Raw genomic sequence first — 23152 nt, 5'->3', positions numbered from 1 at the left:
AAATAGTAATTCGCAGATTGTATTTAGGGAATTTGAGCAACGATTTAAATGGTAATTATCACTCACCTTCCGGGCGACCAAAAGACCGGCGACCAAAAGATCGGCGACCAATCGACCGTGTACCATTTTTCCACAGCAAAACCAATACATATCTTTTCATCAACTTCTTTTAAAGTACATCACTGCGAGCCCAGTTGCAGTATTTTTCTCTAATATCCTAATATGCATGATCATAAAAGTAACAAAAAATTTAAAAAGGTACCATAAGAAAAAAATGTCTTAAAATGTCTTAGTTTTTATCACATGGCAACACAAGGAAAATTACAAATACCATAAGTCAAGGATCAAACACGTTAGCCTTTTCAGATTTCGATACAAAAAGACCATTTCAGAAAAAAATGCAAGCACCATTTTAGACGATTCTTTTCTGAAAATGTCGGGAAATCCCCACTCCCACATGACAGGGTGTCACGACTCTACTCTTAGTATGAAAGTCACCTTTAGTGTCACCGCTTCATGGAAAGCTGCCCGATGAGCCTGCCAGGTATTAAGCATTTTAATCTCACTTAATCTCCCCCGAGTTCCATCCAGCCTTCCTCTTTCAAGGAGTTAAATTTTTTTTGATTTACGGTTACGATTCGCCTCTTATTTTTCCCCTTTCCTACCGTGTCAGAAAGTTGCCTCAAGGTAACCTTGTGTACTTCAGCCCACAAAATGTGGCGGACAGTCTGCGGATCGCGAGTTTTACCCAACGATTTTCCTGGAAAAAAAGTCACTCAAAGGAAAATGAAATGACTGGTAATCCAATTTTCAGGGAAAATAATTACAGATAATTTTGTCCCTTTACCCTATGATGGATTTTTATCAATCCCAGCAAAAACCGAGGTCTTAAGAGTGATTCTTTACATCTTGCCATAAACGCCATTGCATGTTGAAGGTCTCAATTGATTTGATTTCTCAACTTTACGGATCTTTTTACCACCAGTTCTTGTGTCGCAAGACATAAATGTCAAATTTATGGATTATTTGCAAAACAATAACATTTGTTTGACATCCAACATCTGGCCTTTTTAGTGTACTCTAATAAATAACAGTATAACATGATTGTCAATTAATTTTAAAACCAACTTTACGTCCTCAGCCAAAACTAAAATTCTAACTTTTTTCTCCAAGTCATTTCAACACAGCCACTTTTCACGTGGACAAACACTATGGAAAAACTTGACAGGAATCCAAGTGAGAAACAAAATACTAATTAAATTTACGACAAAAGAACACAAGGATCGTCCTAACGGCAAAATCAAGACTGACATTCGCTCAACAAAGCAGGGAACAAATTGACAAGACAAGACAACGGCAAACACCCGTACATGGCGCGAGTGGCGGCTGATTGGTTCAAACTTGAGAAGTGCTGAAAGGTGTAATTGAAAACCTACCGTATTTTCTCGCATATTAGCCGCCTCGGCTTTTAAGCTGTACCCTTAAAATTGCCTTAATATCGTTGAATTTTACAATTTCTCTCGTATAAGCCACCCCCTGATTCGCAATTTTCGCCTCCATATTCATGATTTTAATAGGGAGTACAAATGTATTACTGTTGGGGTTATTCTGGATAATATTATAGATGTATGCATTTTAATTACTTTTGTATAAGAGTGTCTTTAATTTGAGACTGGGGCAAACTCGAGGTCACCCTGCTGGCTCCAGCTTGTTGACGTAACACCTCACCCTCCAAGGACGGTTTACTGGGAGATACACCTCACAACCCAGACACCCAGATGCAAGTTCGCAATGAAGATCTGCGAAGGACTCATAAATTGCTTTGACTGGGACGCCGGCAGTTTACCTTATAAAGAAATTATTATGCTTATACTGCAAAGTCTTGTTTTTGTTTCGATCTAATATGAGCAGTTGTTTTTTGACCTTAATGGTGTTATTCGGTTAGCTTATGCAATTGTTTTGAATCAGACATACCTGTCAACCTCTGCCGACAACTGCCCTTATAAATGATTATGATTCCCCTTACAAACCCCAAAAAAACCTTACAAACACCGTACGACTCGTATTTGATCCTTAAATAGAAACTCATGATTTACTTTCCCGGGCCAGACAAAATGATGCGACGGTCCAGATTTGGCCCCCAGGCCGCCACTTTGACACCTGTGGTTTATTTGATTCAGTCATCATTTTTTTGAGCGACAAATACAATCATAAAATCGCAAATTACATTTTCCAAAGGACAATCTCCCAGAAACTTTGTAGCTTCTCAATACTCATTTCCAAGTAATCTCAGTAACCGTTCCTGTTTTTCGCTTTTAGTAATGCTAGGCTACTAACAATTTTCCCCATGTGTCTGTTTACACCCTGTGAAAAGCAGGGGAGATTTATGTGTACGGGCTTCCCGTTGCCGTCCGGTTAACAGAGTCTCCGATGCAATTGAGAAAGTGGCTATGATCCTGGCAGGGAAGCCCCGCTTGAAATCCGTCTGAGGAAGAGTAAAAATGTCACAGGAAAGGTGACTGCACGGATAAAAAAGAAAAAAAACTGCATTTGAGAAAGATGAATTTTATATTTCAAATGTTCCACGGCGCTACAGTGGAGTACCGAGAGAAAACGTTGCAACGTTCCCCTCGAAAGAACCAAGAGCTGCTATTTCAGTCACTGCAGTACATAATTATGATGGATGCGCATAGGTCTCGGTGGCCGTGGAGGCAGAGCCGTAGCCTAGCATGTAGCTGTTGAGCTGTTAGTCAGGGCAGACAGACAAATGCACATATTGTGTGGGTGATCTCTGAGGGTGGAAGGTGTGAGAGTGCAGCTTGTGTGGGAACATCTTAATAGATTATACAATGCAACAGACAAAGGATTTTCTTTCTTTGGCTGAGCTCAGGCTGTTTTATTCCTCCTTTGCCAAATGGATTTGAATTAATAAAAAGGTACAAAAATGGATTTGGGGAGTTAGTTCACAGTGTGACAATCAGAACCAAAGTTCTTCAGATAGAGTCAAAAAGACCCTTGAATCGCCATCGCAATCGGTCGAGACAAGCTTTCACAGCATCCAGGCCTTCAAATGCAAACCGTTAACTATCAATATTCAAAGCTCGGGGTAATTTAGAGTGCTGAGCGGAACTGTACAGATGAAATGCCCCAAGCAAAAATCAAACCCGGAATGTTTAACGGTGCTGCAGACGTGTAAACTATGTACAATACCCCATCGTGCCAATGTACATTAGCATTATTGACCATCTCTCCTTGTGGTTTTCCAACCAAAGCAAACTTCATTTTCTTTAATGTACAGAAATACTCTCTGACACTAATGTAAATACCACAAGATGTACCACAAAAAGAGACACTATAACAATACTTTTCGAAACGCATGTAAACTCATCTTAAAAATGTACACAAAACCTTCATGAACGGTACTTAATTATTCATATTTTGTATATCTACTTGCACATCTCAGACTTTCTTCTTACTAATTGGTCTCCACTGAGCCATAACCCATAGTTCTTTACCTTTTTAAAATGAACTCAAAAAAGTGCAACACAGTTTTAATCTCGCCAGCAAGTCAGAGTAAAAACAAAAATCCCGATACCGTGGTACCTCGACCTACGATCAGCTCTACCTACGACATGCTCGAGGTACGATGAAAATTTCGATCGAATAATCTGCCCGTCTTTTTTGCCTCATCTCTTTCATGTATAACAGATATCTACGAGCACTGAACGATTTATTCAGACTCGTTTCTCCTACGGAACGACCAGGAAACGCACAACGAGCATGCGCTTTCTGGGTAATGAAGTATACTCGTGCACACAACACCGATAGGCAATGGCACCCTTTCTCAGAATAAAACTTCATTACCCAAAATCAATACGTGGGTAGGCTGTTATTCCTTCCTTAGCCTGCTAGCTCCTGCGATCGCTCATTCAAGACTACTTCTCGTTGGCAAGTGGTCGTGCGTTATCCTATTGTGAGGACATTTGTTTGCATCATTTTCGGAATATTTTGAAGGGAATACAACAGCAAACAGCCCATCCATCGATAGCGAACATGAGGGTGGAGGCGTGGCAAACAGAAAAAAGGGAAAAAATAGAATTCAGTTTTGTGTAAAGATACATTAAACGTGTATCAGTCCCGGAACGGATTGAGATCGTATCTCGAGGTACCACTGTATTAACATTTTCAAATGCCACACGAGAAAGACAAGTATCAATAACTGTTTTCCATTGACTCAAATGCCCTCTGCTGGATTTCCCAGCCTTCAACGACATCACTGATTTCAACTATGCAGAGGCAAACCGTCATATAAATGCTTTTTCTTGCACCTGAATGAATACACCTGACCTGTCGTTAACAAATGCGTAATTTATACTGCGTGTGAGGATTAAATTCAGTCCAAAAAAAACATTTTCTATCAAAACAGAAACGTGTCATGTATAGAACTCATTATTATGTAGTAGCACGCACCGCCTGACAGACTTATTATATAGCACTGTGTGGGCTATTTGTAGTTGTTGCGAAGAAAACTATTTAATAAATCAGCTTTTTGCAGCTGTTCACCCGCTGCCCTTGGGCCTCACAAACAAGCAGCAGACTCAAGCAAAGAAAGATGAGAAAACAAACATTAACTAGTCTTGAAAGAGAACTAATATCAGCTCGGGCTGGTGCTGAAGAAACCGCAATTAAGAGCACCTTTTTAAAAGCTAATTAATTGCGTGGCTCATGTCAACACAGCGGAGACGTCGTTTGACTAGAGACTCATTAGGTGAGCCAATCATTAAAAGGTAATAGAAATACAACCAGGAAAATCATGATCATACTCGCTGTTATTTACTGATGAGAAAACAACACCTTTTATTGCCATGGGGGGTCCCAAGTGCAATGTCCATGTCCTTGTACGTTCAATGATGTGATTCATGGCTATTTTGTTAGCTTAACATATAGGCAGAAGTACGTACGTACGTTGGTTACATCGTAATACGAGAAAAATGACATTTTAGTCTCTGAATGGATATGTTGTCAGAGTGCTATTTCTAAATGGACTCCGTTGAAAAAGGGACAGAAGCGGTAAAAATGGTTTGAAATTAGTATCACAGGCACATTAGCGTAGCGCACCTGGCCTCTGTGTCTCTAATGGATTTACCTTGGCAAGGACGGACTGCTTTCCAAAATAAAAAGAAAACAAATACACAAAAAGAACTCATTATTGCCCAGTTTTGTTTTATGAAAAAGCATTCTGGATTAAATGTACACACGGACTGATTAAACCTGATCAAGTGGAGCCTATTCAGTCTGATAATATCCCACCTGATGGATTACCTGACATATGGAAAACTTATTATTATTATTATTATTATAGTTATTTGGGGTCAGGAAATACAGGCGAGTGCCTCTCGTGAAAGGAAACGATAGATGATAGATGGATCGTATTTTTGAACTGTAAGCATACATCACGTCAGACGAAAATTGCACAAAAAAGAGAAAAATACATTAGTTGAACTGGATTGGCATTAGGGTTTGTTTTTTTAAATTATATTTTGATTAGAGACCAAGAATAAACATACATTATTGTAATAATGATAAAATAGGTCTGTGTTAATGTAACATTTTTAATTATTAAAAAAAACGAGAGCCTATAGTACATGTGTCAAAGCGGCGGCCCGGGGGCCAAATCTGGCCCACCACATCATTTTGTGTGGCCCGGGAAAGTAAATCATGAGTGCTGACTTTCTGTTTTAGGATCAAATTAAAATGAAGAATATAGATGTATATTAAATTTCCTGATTTTTCCCCTTTTAAATCAATAATTGTCATTTTTTAATCCATTTTTTCTGTGTTTTTAGTTCAAAAATCATTTTGTAAAATCTAAAAATATACAAAAAAAAGCTAAAATAAACATTGTTTTAGATCTATAAAAAACTGAATATTCAGGGCTTTTAATCCATTTATCCCAAAAATATATCTGACTATTATATCTAAAATGGTCCGGCCCACGTGAAATCAAGTTGACGTTAAAGCAACCCGCGAACCAACCCGAGTCTGACATCGCCGGCCCTATACAATCCGTACCTTTGACTACATCATCAGTTTCATTTATGCAGAGGCAAACCGTTCCAAAAAAAGTTTTATTGCCCAATTTCAATAGTTATGGATCTATGCAAGTCTTGATAATGAATTTTTAAATACTCTGACAAGATTCAATGATTTAATTAGTGTGCTAAAATGAATCAAGACAAGTCTACGAGAAATGTAGGCTAGAAAATAGGGTATAGCAAAAATAAAATCAAAGGTCATATTTCCACTTTGTCCATTAAATATAGCGTAGTCCCAGACACGAATGAATAAAATGTCTGTACCCCCTTTGATTCCCGTTAATGGCGCTTACGTTGACTTAATTGAGCTGATCTCCCTGGATACGAGACAAGAGGATGTAACATTAGCCGTGGCTCGCATGCGGCTCATTGGGATGCAAGGACAGTGCTGTCAGAGTAAACTGCGCCTTGGCAGCGATGCGGTGGGGCTGCCGCTGCAGGGACATGACAACCATTCTCCAGCCCTCCTCGGCCCCCCCAGCCACACCTGTGAATTCGGCTTTCCGCTCAACCGTGGCCAAGTTCGCACTTTCCCGCTGCGCTATATCGGTGGGAGTGAGTGGTCAAGTGTGAGACATTTGTGCTGTTTCCTCAACATCTATCACTCAATAGGGATGCTTCATAGAGGAGAAATAGGGAGTGTGTGCAAGTGTGCAAGTGTGTGTGTGGAGGCAATCATGCCATCTACTCCACATGTCCTGCACAGGAACAGAGTAGAGATCACAGAGCCAAATTGCCGTCACATTTGCCACGAAAGCACGTCGCGTCCTGGCTGAGGTCTTTGCAGATTTTTTTTTTTTCCGGGGCCAAATTTGGATAAAACATTCCTCTCGCTGACTAATATATATATAGTGTGGGATGGAAGGGAGGATTAAAATGTCACCTGCTCAATGTTGACAATAACTTGCATCTACGTGTCATGACAGATTGGCGAGAGCTTTACTCAGCTTCTCTCATTCTGCTTCTCAGCTCAGTGTGATATAACTTTGATTGTCAACTTGCAATTCGCCCAGCAACTGCTGGCTGGTTTGCTTGCTGTCTTCACTGGGTTTTATTCAGACCTTTTCTTAGATCGCTAACGATTGCCTAGCAACCTTTTCCCTTCCAAATACCTGCCTGAGCACAGAGAAGTCAGGGCGGCTTAGTTGAATTACTTGAATTTCAATGCAACTCAAACACACATTAGAAACATAATGTTATAAAACCACTGCAGACATATTGCTAATTAAGCACACATAATATTATAAATGGCTGTGGATGCTCATCTTTCAGTGCCACTATGTTACCTTTTTATGGCCAAAAAATAAACTGCCCCAGCCCAAGTGAAAACTACCGTATTTTCACGACTATAAGGCGCACATAAGTCTTAAATTTTCTCCAAAATAGACAGGGCGCCTTATAATCCAGTGCGCTTTATATATGGACCAATACTAACATTGTTATCACGATAAAATAAAATAAATCAGTCGATAGGGTACGCAGTCCTCTACAGCTCTCACAACTACGGCAAGCAGCCCCCGACTGTACTATGTTCCCCGTAGAAAAAGTACTGCGCAGTGACTGCTGGGATATGTAGTTCTTTTGTCAATACACCCAACGGATTGTGGCCTGTATACATCGACATCAACACAGCTTTACGAAGCATGGAAAGCAGCGTTGGAAAAGTTACGCTAGCTACTAGCTAGCTACTATTTGCGAATGGATTGTGGCCTGTATACATTGACAACAACACAGCTTTACGAAGCATGGAAAGCAGCGTTGGAATAGTTACGCTAGCTACTAGCTAGCTACTATTTGCGAATGGATTGTGGCCGCCTGGACGAACGTATAAAACTCAGCGTTTTCAATGACTCATTTGGACAATTGTTCAAGTTGGACACAGAAAATGAGGACTTTGATGGATTTATGGGTGATGATGACGTGAGTACATTGTAAAATGGCTAAATAAAGTACAACCGAACTCAGTTTTGCTTCCATTGCTTTTAAAAAAATGTGTTTTTAGAGTGTGGGTGTAGCGTGTATGTTTAAGCTGGTGTATGTTTTGCCATGCCTGGCTGCGTCTGTAAAAACGGTGCGTCCTTTGTGTGTGTAAAATACAGAAATAGCACTCGTTATTGACACTGCGGCTAAAAATACGATGCGCCGTATAGTCGTGAAAATACGGTAGTCTGAATGAATGTGGCCCGCGAACCGAACTTGAGCTTGAGCTTGCCACCTCTGCTCTAAAAGGAACGTCAACATGGAGAGAATGATTTATGGAGACTGTCTATTATCCTCACCACCAAAGTCGAGACAGCAGGGTGAAACTGCTCTGTCTCTGGTCGCCTAACAGACCCGACTGACATTTCCTATTCCTCATCAAAAAGAAACAATGCTTGCCTTGTTGCACTCTTACCAAATGTGCATCATTAATCCTGCTTTAAGTGGCCCGACTGTCTTTTCTCTTGTATTCTCTGGGTTTATACACATTGGCGGATTCAAGGAACATATTTCTTTGTTTTGCCTTTAAATAAGAAAGCTCAGTCCTTGTGTGGATCGTGCGTTAATAGCAAGACTATGCATATCCTTCTATTATAGATGATATATTTCTAGCCGTATTTCAAATGTGGACTACGAAGAAGAATTTATCACCTCGACATGAGGCCGGTTGTCTTCAAGTTATTTTACCTTTGGTAAGAAAAAATCTCTTTTCTGATGAAAGGTAAAAGATATCATCTTTTTGTCCCCCTTCAAGTCCCCTGCTCGATGGAATCAGTTTAGCTAGTGCATGGTCCTTGACGGAGTATGTGGGTCGGGAGTACCTTTGACTTTTTAAACCTCCTTTTTTCCACATGATGGCTCCAAAGAAAAAAGCTGGGTCATCTCGGTTCAGCCCAAAAAATAGCAATTACCACAAAACTAAAGCTTAATATCATAAAAAAACGGTTTGGGTTTCGGTTTAGTGGCGTCACAGTACTCATGAAGTGTGCTTTTGGTTACAAATAAACCATTAAAAACCCCACTACATGGTAAAAACAGCATTTTGTATTTTAATGTATTGTCTTGTACAGTGGTACCTCTACATACGATCTTAATTCGTTCCGGGACTGAGCTTGTATGTCGATCTTCTCATAACTCGAGCGAACGTTTCCCATTGAAATGAACTAAAAACTAATTAATTATTTCCAACCCTTTGAAAAAACACCCAAAACAGGTTATTGGATTGGAAAAAATGTATCATTTCTTCTAATTTGCCAACTATTAACAAAGTAACACATAACTTGTGGTTTAATAGTAATAAAATGTGTTTAATAGAACTAAAATTAGACGGATTTCGCGGAAGGTACAGAGGGACATGGGGGGGACTTTCCACGGCAACGCATTCGTAATCGAACAAACAAATTTAAATTAACTTGGATTAATATATACAGACACACTCAAACATACGTTTAATGTAACTTTACACAAAACTGAATTCTAATTTTGTTGTAATCTTTTGTTACCTTCGTTTTCCGGGTTGGCGGTTTGCCACGCCTCCACCCTCACGTTCGCTATCGATGGGCTGTTTGCTGTTGTAGTCTCTTCAAAATATTCCGAAAATGATGCACACAAATGTCCTCACAATAGGATAACGCACGACCACTTGCCAAAGAGAAGTAGTCTTGAATGAGCGATCGCGGGAGCTAACAGGCTAAGGAAGGAATAACAGCCTACCCACGTATTGATTGTGGGTAATTAAGTTTTATTCTGAGAAAGGGTGCCATTGGCTATCGGTGTTGAGTACACTTCATTACCCAGAAAGCCCTCTTTTTGCCCGCGCATGCGCGTTGTGCGTTTTCTGGTCCTCGTTTGAAGAAATCGTTCAGTGCTCGTAGATATCTGTTATACACGAAAGAGATGCGGCAAAAAAGTGTGCTACAATGACAAACAGACTCATGTCATGGCCACCTGGCTTTCTCACATCTCGAAATTTTTCTTGTATCTAGAGCGAATTATTTGCTCCAAATTTTCCTTGTATCTCGAGCTGCTCGTATGTAGAGGTGCTCGTAGGTAGAGGTACCACTGTATTAGTAAATATCTCCTTTAATAGTGAAAACCGACTTACGCAAAGGAAACTAGTTCAGAACATGAAGACTTCCTGAATATTGAGTCACGCTAGTGAACCTTCATGGTGGATAATTTCTGACACCGTCCTAAATATTTGCACAAGTAGAATACAAACACATAGCGGCGTAGTTAGCATAGTCATAATAATAATATCACGGAAGTGGAGGTAATGTGGCGTTTCCTATTTTTATTGCGAGTCAAAATGCAACCGGTCGGGGAATGTGATGTGACACTGGCGTGCTAATTGGACTTTCTGGTCGGCTACATTTATCGACCTTTTGACGACAGTCTATCTCTATGGCTGCGTCTAATGAGACAAACAGAGCTCTGATTCATAGACGTAATCGAAACGTCAACAATAGCTTTGAAAACTTTGAAGGGCACCGAGAAATCAGATGTCTGGCGAGCGATTTGAAAGACGTTTAGAAATGGGATACCTGGAAGGCCTAAAAGTGACACTCGAGGGAAATAAACCTTCAAAAGCTTCCTTGCGTACCAGCAAGACGCATCACAATCGTGAAATGAAAACGACTTGATCTCGAGCCTAAATTGAATGATCAATTTCACTGAAGCTGATCTGACGTTTGCGCTTTAGTTGTCAGTCTTTACGCCGTGACTGACAACTGGCCTGAAATGCCGTCTGTTTGAGCTTGACGTCAGTTTACGATCTTAATGTAGTCACTACCTTACTCTGTCCTACTATTCAACGTTTCATCTTTTGGCATTCCCTCAAAAACGTGAGATACATGAATAGTTTCTCTCCATGCAATCGCCTAGTTGCAAAAAAAATTTGTGTTTATGAGTCTTGGAATTGCCGAGCACTCCCCTGATGATGTCCTAAATTCCCCCAGAATTAGTTCATTAGATGAAATCAATGGAGCAGAATGAGAAAACTTTCGCTTATATTTTAAGAGCGTTCACAATGTCTGCCTCACTTTGACGGCCCCAGCGAGAAGGAAAATAGTTTGTGTCAGCTTCCCGAGGATGTGCCAACCTGCAGACTAAAAAGGACCAATATAGATAACATGCCAAGTGTATATACACAATACATTTGAGATTAAAATATCTCAAGCTGTGACACTTCCATTTTCCGTGGTTCTCGCTGGAAAAAGAAGCAAACAAATACGGTGCCAGGATCCGTCACCCTCCTTGAGGGATTTACCGTATTTTCTCGCATATAGGCCGTAGTTGTCGCTCAAAAAAATGATGACTGAATTAAAGGTACGGCTTATATGCGCACAAATTAAACTTGATTTGCACGAAACTGCAAGGCCATAACGCAAGACGATGCGGCCGATACGGTCATTTGTTTCAAAATAGAGAAAAGATAAACAGATAAAACGCTAAACAAAATTTATTTTGACGTCTAAGAATGAAATTCAAGAAAAAAAAAATTGGGTCAAAGTGGCGGCCCGGGGGCCAAATCTGGCCCGCCGCATCATTTTGTGTGGCCCGGGAAAGTAAATCATGAGTGCCGACCTTCTGTTTTAGGATCAAATTAAAATGAAGAGTATAGATAGATATTACATTTCCTGATTTTCTCCCTTTTAAATCAATAATTATTGATCCTTTTTTAATCATTTTTTTCAGTTTTTAGTTCAAAAATCATTTTGTAAAATCTAAAAAAATATATAAAAAAGCTCAAATAAACATTGTTTTAGATCTATAAAAACGGAATATTCAGGGTTTTTAATCAATTTCTTTTAATCCATTTATAAAAACAAAAATCTAAATATTATATCTAAAATGGTCCGGCCCGCGAACCAACCAGAGTCTGATACCCCTGGCCTATAGAATCCGTACTTTTGACTACATCATCGGTTTCTTTTATGCAGAGGCAAACCATTCCAAAAAAATAGTTATATTGCCCAATTTCAATAGTTATGGATCTGTGCGAGTCTTGATAATGAATTTTTAAACACTGACAAGATTCAATGATTTAATTAGTGTGCTAAAAGATTTTTTTAAATGGATTAAAAGAACTGGATTAAAAGCGCTGAATATTGATTTTTTATAGATCTAAAACTATTTTTATTTTACCTTTGTTTTATATATTTTTAGATTTTACAAAATGATTTTTGAACTAAAAACACAGAAAAAATTTGATTAAAAAATTACAATTATTGATTTAAATGGGGGAAAATCAGGAAATTTAATATACATCTATATTCTTCATTTTAGAGAAAGTCGGCACTCATGATTTATTTTCCAGGGCCACACAAAATGATCGACGGGCCAGATTTGGCCCCCGAGCCGCCACTTTGACACATGCGCCATTTTCTGGTTTACGTGCAGGCCACACCCTTTTGGAATGTGCATTCTAGCAATCGATTTATGCAGTATCTCAGAAAAACCACCTGCGATGATTTTCCCTCCAAAGTAACACATTTGTACTCCTCATTAAAACCATGAATATGGAGTTGAAAATTGTGAATCAGGGGGCGGCTTATACGAGGGAAATTGTAAAATTAAACGATTTTAAGGCTATTTTAATTGTGCAGCTTATACACGGAGGCGGTTAATATGTGAGAAAATTCTGCAAAAGTTTTAGTTTGACAATCAGCATCTCTTGATTACTTGTACATTTTTTCCTACATTACCTGCTTGAGGCAAACTCCAGGCTGAAAACATTCCGTAGCTGATTAAAACGGAGCGGTGTGAGATGATTACGTCTCATTTTGTGGTTAAAGTCAGAACGGCTCCAGAAGCGCTTATTGACTGGAGCATCATGAGTCACCAGCCTTTCTGCATAATTGCATTTAAACACATAAGTCTCAATGCAGCATCTGCTGCTCCTCGCCGTTCTCGATTTCTCCGCCAACACTTTTCCGAACACTCCGAGAGAGTGCGGCGTGCAATCTATCAGTGTCGTTAAACTGCTCAAACTGGGATGTTGGGCTATAGCTCTGGCCTTCCAGCGATAAATCCTCAAGCGTGCATGATTCCTTCATGTATCGGACCACTTTTGCCATTAGTAGATACTGCTCAAATCCTCATTTATGGTTTTATACCAAGCAGCGTGTCGGGTTTATTCTGGGATGTTACTATATGTTCATTAAGCATTAATAGGTAATGAAGCTATAATTTAATTTGTGCTATACTTAATGTTGGGACCGAGAAAGCTTGAGGACACTTTACACCGACAGCTGCTTTCGAGGCCAGTTAATTGTTTTCAGGACTATTGACCGAACAGGACACCATGTTCCAGGCCGAGACTGTTGATCTGAGTTGGCAATGAAGCTCTACGAAGGACTCTTAAATTGCTTTGCCTTGGATTCCGGCAGATGGCGATAACCGAATCAACTTCCGAAAATACTCGCATTATTGTTTAAAAATACTGTCGCTCTGTTTACCTTATAAAGCAGTTGTTTTTGGTTCCGATCTAATATGAGATTGTTGTGGCAGTTGTTTTTTTTACCTTAAATGGTGTTATTCGGTTAGCTTATGCAATTGTTTGAATCAGATTACCTTAAATGTTTTGATTATGCGCCGACTAAATTGACAGAGGATGCCGTTTCTTTAGAATCATCTTGGACGAGGACGAGTCGGGAGTGATTTTCCTTGCAAATTGTAGCCAGAGTATGTTAATGATGTGTCCCTGTTTGATTAAAGTGTATTAATAATAAACCTATCACAGCGTGACATTTGTTTACAACAAAAATCTTAGGTAGCTCTCATAAAAACAACAAAAAGTCCTACTTGTAGATCCTGAATAATACAATCAAGTAGAAAAAATATTTTAAATTGTAATGAACACAAAAGAAATGAGAGCCTAATCAATGGTATTTTCCAACAAAATGCCCCGAGGTAAACCCAGATTGGAAAAATAGACCAAAAAAAGCTATGAAAAATTGACCACTTTCGGTTGACCTTTGCTTGAAATGATACATTTTCTTATGAATTCATTTGGGAGTAATGTGGAGGCTGGAACGAAATTAGCTTAGAGTCTAATCAAACTATCCCTATGGCACTGGCAGTAATGTAATGAGTAAAACCCAGTTTAGTCAATGAACTGCAGCCTGTTAACTAGTACGGCTCTGGTAGTAAATCACCCTTGTGCACAATCCAATTCCTTGCTTGTGTTTGTCGAAAGGCTAAATAAAATGACACGATCCTCCTAATTTATTCAATGCAGAGTATCAATCTTTTTCCACACTTCTTCCTAAAGAAAAACGGCCATTGCACATCATACAAAGATTCATCATTGCTAAAATCCTCTCACAACCAGCATATATTAAAATCATTTCATATGAGCAATAAATATTCAACTCATGTTCGCTTCTTATTCTTTGGATACTTTCCACGTTCCCCTTTTTTCATCACTTTTAATTATTATTCATCATTTACATTCAATGTTTCTCAGCATCCAATACGCAAACAACAGTTTTATTACTCATTCACTTTCCGTACCGCTTATCCTCGCAAGGGTCGCGGGGGGTGCTGGAGCCTATTCCAGCAGGTGGAGTACACCATGAATGGTTGGCCAGCCAATCACAGAAGACAACAAGGAGACAAACATTCATAAATAGGGGCAATTTAGAGCCAGAGAAAACCCAAGCCAAACCCACGGAGAACATGTAAACGCCACAGTGAGGACCGACCTGGGATCGAACCTACGACCCTAGAACTGTGAGGGCGACGCGCTAGCCAATACACTTGTTGATATCAATAAATATAAAGCTTAAAATGTCTGAATGAAATCTTACCTTATTTTTCACGTCTGTCCTTGTCACCCGTCGAATGTTTGTAAATATACACTTGGTCCAGGTTGATGGCTTCGTCTGCTTGACTTAATGCGCCTCAGGTGTTCCAAATGAGCGTCTTCTAGACGATTCCTGGATGCGGTTTTGATACGATTCATTAAACTAAACTTTACAATCTGCACCGAGAGCTTTAAATTTAGCATAAATATCCACAAGCTGTGAGATATTTAGCTCCTCACATCTGCGACCATATCGGAAAAAGGTGCTGATTGACCCTTGTTCAAGTTATCGCTTCATTATGTACTTGAAGTTGTACTGAAAACTCACGTTGGCTGCATGTTTTGCAGAATAAAACTTTCCCACTCGATAAAGAAAAGGTCTCACCTACTTTCACGGCTTCTTAGTCTATTTGCATATACTCCGACAGCCAATCCATCTTAAAAGAAGCGTCTTTTTCTTTTGTACTTTGGCTTTTTTGTCGCTGCTCGTTCGTTTCACTATGCTAAGGCGTTAAGTGTTAGCTAGCAAACCTGCCCCGATGACGTCTGATTGGCTCAATCTTGTTGTAGTATACACAGCTGTCGCTCACTGCGTCACGATGCCAAATTGAACAGAAAATTAATATTATTAATTTAAAAACACTTAATAATTAAAAATATTATGTTTTAACTAATTCGTTTATTCCAGACAATGGTAACAAAACAAACTAAAAACACCATTGTCTGATTTAAACAAATCAGTCAAAACATAGATAAGCACAAGACAGAATGAACTTAACACAACTACTACGAGAAAACAATATTATTGGTCAAATTAATCAAATATAATGAGGTACAGCATTATATATTATTTAATGACATTTTTAAGCGCTGCATATATTTTCTTGTGCGCTGAGAATGTGCGAGCAGTGCACTATTGCGCATGTTAAAGGGTACATAGCTCAAAGATCGCAAGGGGTGCTGGAGCCAATCCCAGCCAACGGGCAGGAGGAAACCCTGGGTGGCCAGCCAATCACGCGGCGCGAGGAGACAGACAACCATTCACGCTCACAGACACACCCATGGACAATTTAGCATACAAATAGCCTACCGAAGTACACGGAGAAAACCCACACGAGCCCGGGTAGCACTCACCTGTGATCGAACCCGGGACCCCAGCACTGTGAGTCGCTAACCACTTGCCGCAGTTTCCAATTAGATTTCAAACTAAAGGTCAGGGTCCATGAGGAATAACACAAAACAAGTGATTTACCACAATTTATTTTCCATATAATATGTAACATCCTGTAAAAAGTTCACGCATGTAGTAATGTAAGCACACCATAAGAACACATCTGGGGAGGAAAAATAAACATATTTTTATACAGGAGTGCCTAAAAATGATGAAAAGATGGCTCAATAAGTGAGTGGTCAATTGAGACAAGGCCTGTACTTACACTTTTATATATATGCATATATATATATATATATATATATATATGTATTTTTTTTTTTACTTTGCTCATGTCTCTTTGCAGTTAATTATAATGCAACGGACATCACAAATCATGAAAAAAACCAAAAAGGTCTGTATACTATTTCCCAGAAATGTCGTGTGGCTGTAACTGTAGCACTTTGACGCTTATATATTCATTCGAGTGGTTAGTTGAGCGCAAATGAAAATTGTACAGGGACATCCATCCGACTGGCAGCATAATAATAGCGATAATATCTCAAGGAGAAAAAAAAGCAGCAGAAAACTTCTAATGGCCACTTCTTCTTCTTCCCACCGTTTCTTCCCAGTTTTTTTCCCCATTTGAAGACTTTACCTGACGCAGCAGAGGAACCCGGTGAGCAAAATACCCAGCGTTTAATAGGATTAACAAATGGTCGAAGTATTCCCTCTAATACTTGGCGACGAGCGGAGCGGAACGTGGAAAGTCAAAACCGCCGCTCGGCCTCCTGGGCTAATTGAGGAAAGGGAGAGTTCCGTGGGTCACAAACGTGTCAATCAATACGACGGACGGGGGGGGGGGGGCTTCTTACTGTATTTCCACGGAGAAATATTTCATCTTCGTTATACCCTGGATGCTTTGCGGAAGATTGAATGTTTGGGGTTTCCTCCCTAGCGGCGCCGTTCTTCCACACAGTCTAGTTTATCGGGAAAAAAAGACGGCTGACCGGTTAATAGTGAGCGCCGCTCACTAGCGGAGGCGACCGGTCCTGGGGAGGGACGGTCGCCGGGCACGGCCTCGGCCTCGGACCATCCATCTCCGGAAAGCGGGGCTCCATCTTGACGTGCAGGTGAGCGCGGCAGTAGTCCAGCACCGCCGGCTCGCAACTGTACGTCAGGGATCGCAACTGCGGGGGAACCTAGAAAAAAAAATAAGAGCGAAGATATGTGAGCTTTCTAAATCCGTCGAAAAAAGCCTCCGTTTCGACATTTTATCCGCTCAAAGAATATTTAAAATTGGCTCGGTTGGCCGGTGGCGGCGGCGCGCTGCCGTTAATGCAGTCTTGGCTGGCGATTCGGAGCACGCCCCGAGACCTGAAATATGCGGCGCTCCGACGCCAACTTTCGACTGTGATGATTTATACGCAAGATGAAAGCCTGGAGCGAGAGTGCGCGTACTTTTCTGCCCTCTTTTAAATGGAATCAAGGCTCCATTTAGAAGAGAGTGCTTATTAGCACTTAGCTGATTCCTTTGCGGGGGGGATTTCGGTTTACCTGCGGGTCAGGTTGGATTGAAATGAATGGCAAAGACCACCTGTGTAAGCGGTATTCCAAAATTGCGCCTCAAAAATTTGGAAAAGAAGCCTCGATTTCTCAGATTTTCTGCTACATATTAGCTCAAAACTATTTGAGGCTTAAATAGCACATCAATGGTGACATTTACCATTTTACCAATTTCGTCATACGCAGTTTCTGGGTATGATGACAATTAGGCTTTTTGACGAGTCAATGATGATGACAAAGTTTATGTCTGATTATTATTATTATTATTATTATCGGACCTCATTTGATATTTAATTTTTTGGGGTATATGTAGTTAGCCTTTTCCGCCAGAGTATAAGCTAGCTAGGTAGATCTTTTTAATATTTATCATATTTGCAAGACGTTTGTTTTGTCTGGACTTTGAGTTAATTGAATCAGAAACTGATGCCGTATTTTTTGGACTATAAGTCGCACCAGCCAAATAATGCAAAATGAGAAATGGAAAAACAAAAGTCGCACTGGAATATATAAGTTAGATTTTAGAGAGGGCATTTTTTTATTTGAGTAAAAATCGGTAAATGGAGAACAACAGGCTTAATAGTTACCGGTTAAAGTAACATTTAGACTTTTGGAAAAAGTGTAACCTAATAAAATGTTTTCAGTGGTCAGAGAGCGAAAAAATATATATTTATATATGTCACACTTGAGTATTAGTCACAGCTATGAAAAAGCGACTTATAGTCCTGAAAATACGGTAAGTATCTTGTATATGTAAATTATTTAGTTTCGGGTTGAGTAAATAAACTCAGAAACTGCTTATTTACTAACATTTTCTTGATTTAAGTTTGCAGGTGGGGACACAAAATGTCCCCCGATCCTGCAATGACCTATTCAAATTAATTTTAACTTCCCTGCAGAGTAAACAACAGCTTACACAGTCGAGTAAAATATATTCTGAAAAAGTCTCACGGCCACTATTTGTTGATGTAATGACCTTTTTCACAGTCATCACTTTGGTTTTTACAACAATTGATGAATGTGAATCCACATCATTTTCACATTTGTCGTACATTTAAACTCATTCGCTGCCAGCCAAAATATATGTAACATATTCACAGAGTATCCAATGTGGTATTTATTAAAAAATACCCATTAACGTTTTAAACAATTTAATTTTGTCATGCATTTTTATGGTTTTTTTTGGGGGGGGGGGGGGGGGGGATAATTATACTGTTTGAAACCACATCAAATTGGGCCGAGACTTTTTCAGTCGTGAATATCTGAATTCATTTTCAGGCATTTGTGTACAGCCACAACACAAAACACACACACGCTACTACACAAACCCAAGCACATCACAAAATAACGAACAAAAAGATAACAAGCATCTTATCGGAATAACAATTACAGGCACACGCGAGAACATAACACGTCATTTTAAAACTCTCCTTGGAAGCAATGCATCATTGAGGTCAGTCAGTCAGTTATTAAATTGCCGCGTTTCTTATAATGGAGAGTGATGAATGATTGCATCCATGATATTGTTTGTTCTTTGTTCCCAACGTTATATCTGGACGAGTCTCGAGAGGCCTTTTTCAAAAGCCTCCTCATAGAAAAATCATCGCTCGCTGTCATTATTGCGCCGAGGGTTATTTAGGAATTATTAAATATTCCGCCTTAGAATATTTGCTCAAGCCAGAGACGGATTTACGGCAAACTAATTTGATTCCCCGGTCCGCTGTTGGTCAAGATTCGCGACGCCGTCAGCAGTCCAATCTGCGCTTTTGTTTGCCCGCTACTTAAATTGGAAGATTAGCTGGAAAGTCCTTTCTGTCGACGCTTGAACTTTGAACAAAGCTTCTCGGAGAAGTAATGAAAAGTAAACACGGCCATGTAAAATAAGGCGAGTGTCTGTGTGTCTTTATCTGGGCTTACTTTGTCGAAACATTTTGAGGAAAGGGGACATTGTGGCCTTGTTTTCTCCGATTAATTGAAGTCTAAAAAGTTGGGATTGAAGCGGAGAAGTCGATATAAGTGCGTTGGGTTGAAGCGATTGCCCAAAAACTGTATTTGGCTAAGAACTAGCAAAGTTTATGTCCTCTGGCAGCCCCCCAGTCACACTGAATTGGACGCCTATCGCCGTGCATGGCAGAGAAACCTGATCACACAATGTCAACCTTTACAATTTGAGGTCAGTGGACGAGTTAAGGGCTACAAACAACAAAATAATCCTGAGCTACACTGCAAAAAATACACACTGTACGACCATACGTACTATATCATGTGGGCCGGACCATTTTAGATCTGATATTTAGATTTTTTTTAAATAAATGGATTAAAAGAACTGGATTAAAAGCCTTGAATATTCAGTTTTTTATAGATCTAAAACAAAGTTTATTTTAGCTTTTTTTTAAAATATATTTTTAGATTTTACAAAATGATTTTTGAACTAAAAACACAGAAAAAATGGATTAAAAAATTCCAATTATTGATTTAAAAGGGGGAAAATCAGGAAATTTAATATACATCTATATGTATCATTTTAATTTGATCCTAAAACAGAAAGTCGGCACTCATGATTTACTTTCCCGGGCCACACAAAATGAGGCGGCGGGCCAGATTTGGCCCCCGGGCCACCACTTTGACACATGTGCACTAGCGGAAGAAACTGAAAATGTCAAAGTCAAGAGAGCTTATTTATTAGAACCAAATATTTCAAGGCCATTTGCTCACAACCTTATTTAGTGCTGCACAACTGATTTTCATGTTTTTGCTAATAAACCTTTCACGAGGCTTTAATGTTCAAATTGGGGGGAAAAAGTCATTTGGATGTGCTATTTTGTATATATTTCTTTGTTATGAGCAGATCCACAAAATCAGGTGACATGCAAAAATATGTGATGGGGACATCCCTAAATAACAGAGATTTAAACTAAGCAATAGCTTGCAACAAACTCAAAGCACCTCTATTCATCTGTTAAAACAAACCAAAACAATCCTTTTGAACGATAGCACCCTAATCACAAAAACTCTGACTGGGCCAACTGGAGCACTTTGAAGCAAAAACTCTCTTGGTTTCTTTGTGCAATTCTCCGCATGGAAAGGCACCATGATATTTTTCTTCGAGTGATTATGAAAAAAAAAAGAAAAAAGAAAATTCCATTTCAAACATGGAGCCTGTTACCAGCGCCTCAATGACACGGATGAAAAAGTTGAGGGTTCGCGCGGGGGCCGGCAACGCCAGTACAGAGGTATCAGCAGTCACGCAGCCAAATGCTATTAAAGTGCGAGTGTACTCCATATTCAATGATCTCTTGACACTTGATGTCTTCGAGCCTTTCCGACGGCGGAACATGTCCAATTCGCACTTACCGTTCGCATCTTTACTTGATCACTTTGGACTTTGTCCCACAGACAACTGAATATCGCACCACTGTCTTCTCTTAAAATTGATCTCATCTCATTTTAGGGTCGCGGGGGGGCCGGAGCCTATCCCAGCTGAATCGGTGGCCAGCCAGCCAATCGCAGGGCACAAGGAGACAAAGGACAGCCAATCATAGCTAGGGGCAATGTAGAGTGTCCAATCAGCCTACCATGCATGTTTTTGGAATCTGGGAGGAAACCAGTACCCGAGGGAAACCCACACAGGCCTAGGGAGAACATAACTGATTGGGATTTGAACCCAGGATCCCAGTTGGCGGACCGCGTTAGCCAATTAGATCTCACGTGGGCCAGACCTGTTTATTTTTTACCATAAAAATGTAACTTGATGGCCGCCATTGATAGCGTTAGACGTCCTCTCAGTAAAAAAACCCTTCTGTTGCCCAGCTATTCCAGAGAGATGTGTAACATAAAATCATCTCTACTTTTTGAAAAGAGTTTTCTGGGCCACCCAAAACAAAGTGAGGAACTGGACCACGCCCCCGGGCCTCGAGTTTAAGCCAAGTCTAGATGAGGGACCATCTACAAAGCATATTAGGGATGTCTTGATCACATATTTTTGCACGTGACCCGACCTCGCCTGACTTGGAGAATCTGCCGAGACCGAGTCCCGATCCAATACCTAGAAAATGTATAAACTTACTATATCCAATTGTCTTTTATACACCTAATTGGAATAGAGCTGCCGCAAAATTATAATCATATAAAAGGGTGATTTCAATGAACCAGAAAAAAAGCATTTTTTTCCCAGTTGTGCAGCACCAAAATAAGGTTGTAAACAAATTGTTTACATGAATAAACTTATACAGCAAATAAATCTGCTCACCCAATGCCATAAATTGAGCAATTTTAGTTGTGATTTATTGGACAGGTGAGTTTTTTTTACTTCAAAGTTCATTTCAATAGTGTCAAAATAGTCTGTTTTTGCATTTAACTTATGGATAATTTTGTTACCTAATCTTAACCAATTCCGACCTTCAGAAATCGACCTGATTGGTCCCGCTTTCTGTCAAATTCCGATCGCATTCCTCATTGGGGACACCCTTAAAGCGTAGCCGAATTAGGAAAAATAAAGAAAAAACGTCTTATGTAATCTAATTCATTAACTATGAGATCAATAAAGTGAAGCATTCTCTTATATTGTATTGACTCCTATTTTTAATAACATTATTTAGCCTTCTACTTCCATTCTTGCGCATCTTAGCCCTGGTGGAATAAAAGCCTTTTTGGCCGAGCGTCCATTTAAGGTTTAATTAGGAATATAGGGGAATGTTGGCTGTTATGGGAGGAGCCTTGAGAGGGGTGACTCACTCACTTTGGCATTGGAGCGCCGCCAGAAGCCGCCGCCCACCCACCTCATGCTTAGGGATGCGTCCATTCAATTTTGTCTCCAGTCAGATGCGCAACTTTAATGACGGAAGGGGGCCCCCTAACTACAAGTGATGGACGGCACGTGAACCAACCTATAGAATTAAATCAAATCTCTTGATTGCAATCGCTTTCTAACAATTGACTTCAGTCCTTCTGATAATAACTCATTCTATAGTGAATCACTGGCTGGCGGCCAAGGTCATAAAAATAAGACACCTGGCATGAGAAGCGTCTTTCTTCGAGGAAGCCGAAGCCAAAAATCTTTTTCCACTGTCGTTATATACATCTAGACCCCGTTGGTGTCAAACCTACGGCCCGTGGGGCAGAAGTGGCCCGCTAGGAAGTCCGATTCGGCCCACGGGGGTGTTTTGCCTGACTTTGTAGCTCGTTAATACTGTGAATACAGAATCAAATTAATCATTTTAGTTATTTATTTTTTTACACAGGTGTCGGGAAAACGGAATTTTGTGAGTTATGCAATTCTGGATTTTGCGCATTTTTTTTATCCACATCACTTTAGTTATTGCGCCCCCTGCAGTGAAAATGGTGCCATCAATGAGTGAACAAGTACATAGCCTTAAAATGCTCCCAAACCGACAAAAAGTAACCTGGAAATGCCTTAAAAATCATCAGGAATTTTCCAGAACTTCCCAAAACCAATAGGAAGTTCACCAAAATTCACTTTCATTGTCACAGTAGCAAGAGGCTGAGAATGCAGATATAGGAAAATACATTTTAGACAAAAATAGATTTGTCATAAAT

At 39.8% G+C, this 23152-nt stretch overlaps 1 protein-coding gene across 5 annotated transcripts in view; it reads right to left on the bottom strand.

The window, feature by feature from the left end:
• Window positions 1-16127: 16127 nt before the first annotated feature.
• LOC144074628 (leucine-rich repeat transmembrane neuronal protein 4) overlaps window positions 16128-23152 on the bottom strand; it is a 50112-nt gene continuing 43087 nt past the window's right edge. For 3 of the 5 annotated variants that reach the window (XM_077601150.1, XM_077601148.1, XM_077601149.1), the window contains one exon: window positions 16128-17235. In XM_077601150.1, the coding sequence (XP_077457276.1) occupies window positions 17047-17235 (189 nt within the window). In that variant the 3' untranslated portion in view covers window positions 16128-17046. The remainder of the gene's footprint in view (window positions 17236-23152) is intronic. The other 2 variants (XR_013300338.1, XM_077601151.1) reach the window with 2 other exon arrangements.

The sequence above is a fragment of the Stigmatopora argus genome, chromosome 5 (assembly GCF_051989625.1).
Source record: "Stigmatopora argus isolate UIUO_Sarg chromosome 5, RoL_Sarg_1.0, whole genome shotgun sequence".
Lineage (NCBI taxonomy): Eukaryota > Metazoa > Chordata > Actinopteri > Syngnathiformes > Syngnathidae > Stigmatopora > Stigmatopora argus.
This window is presented reverse-complemented; position numbering and strand designations above follow the sequence as displayed.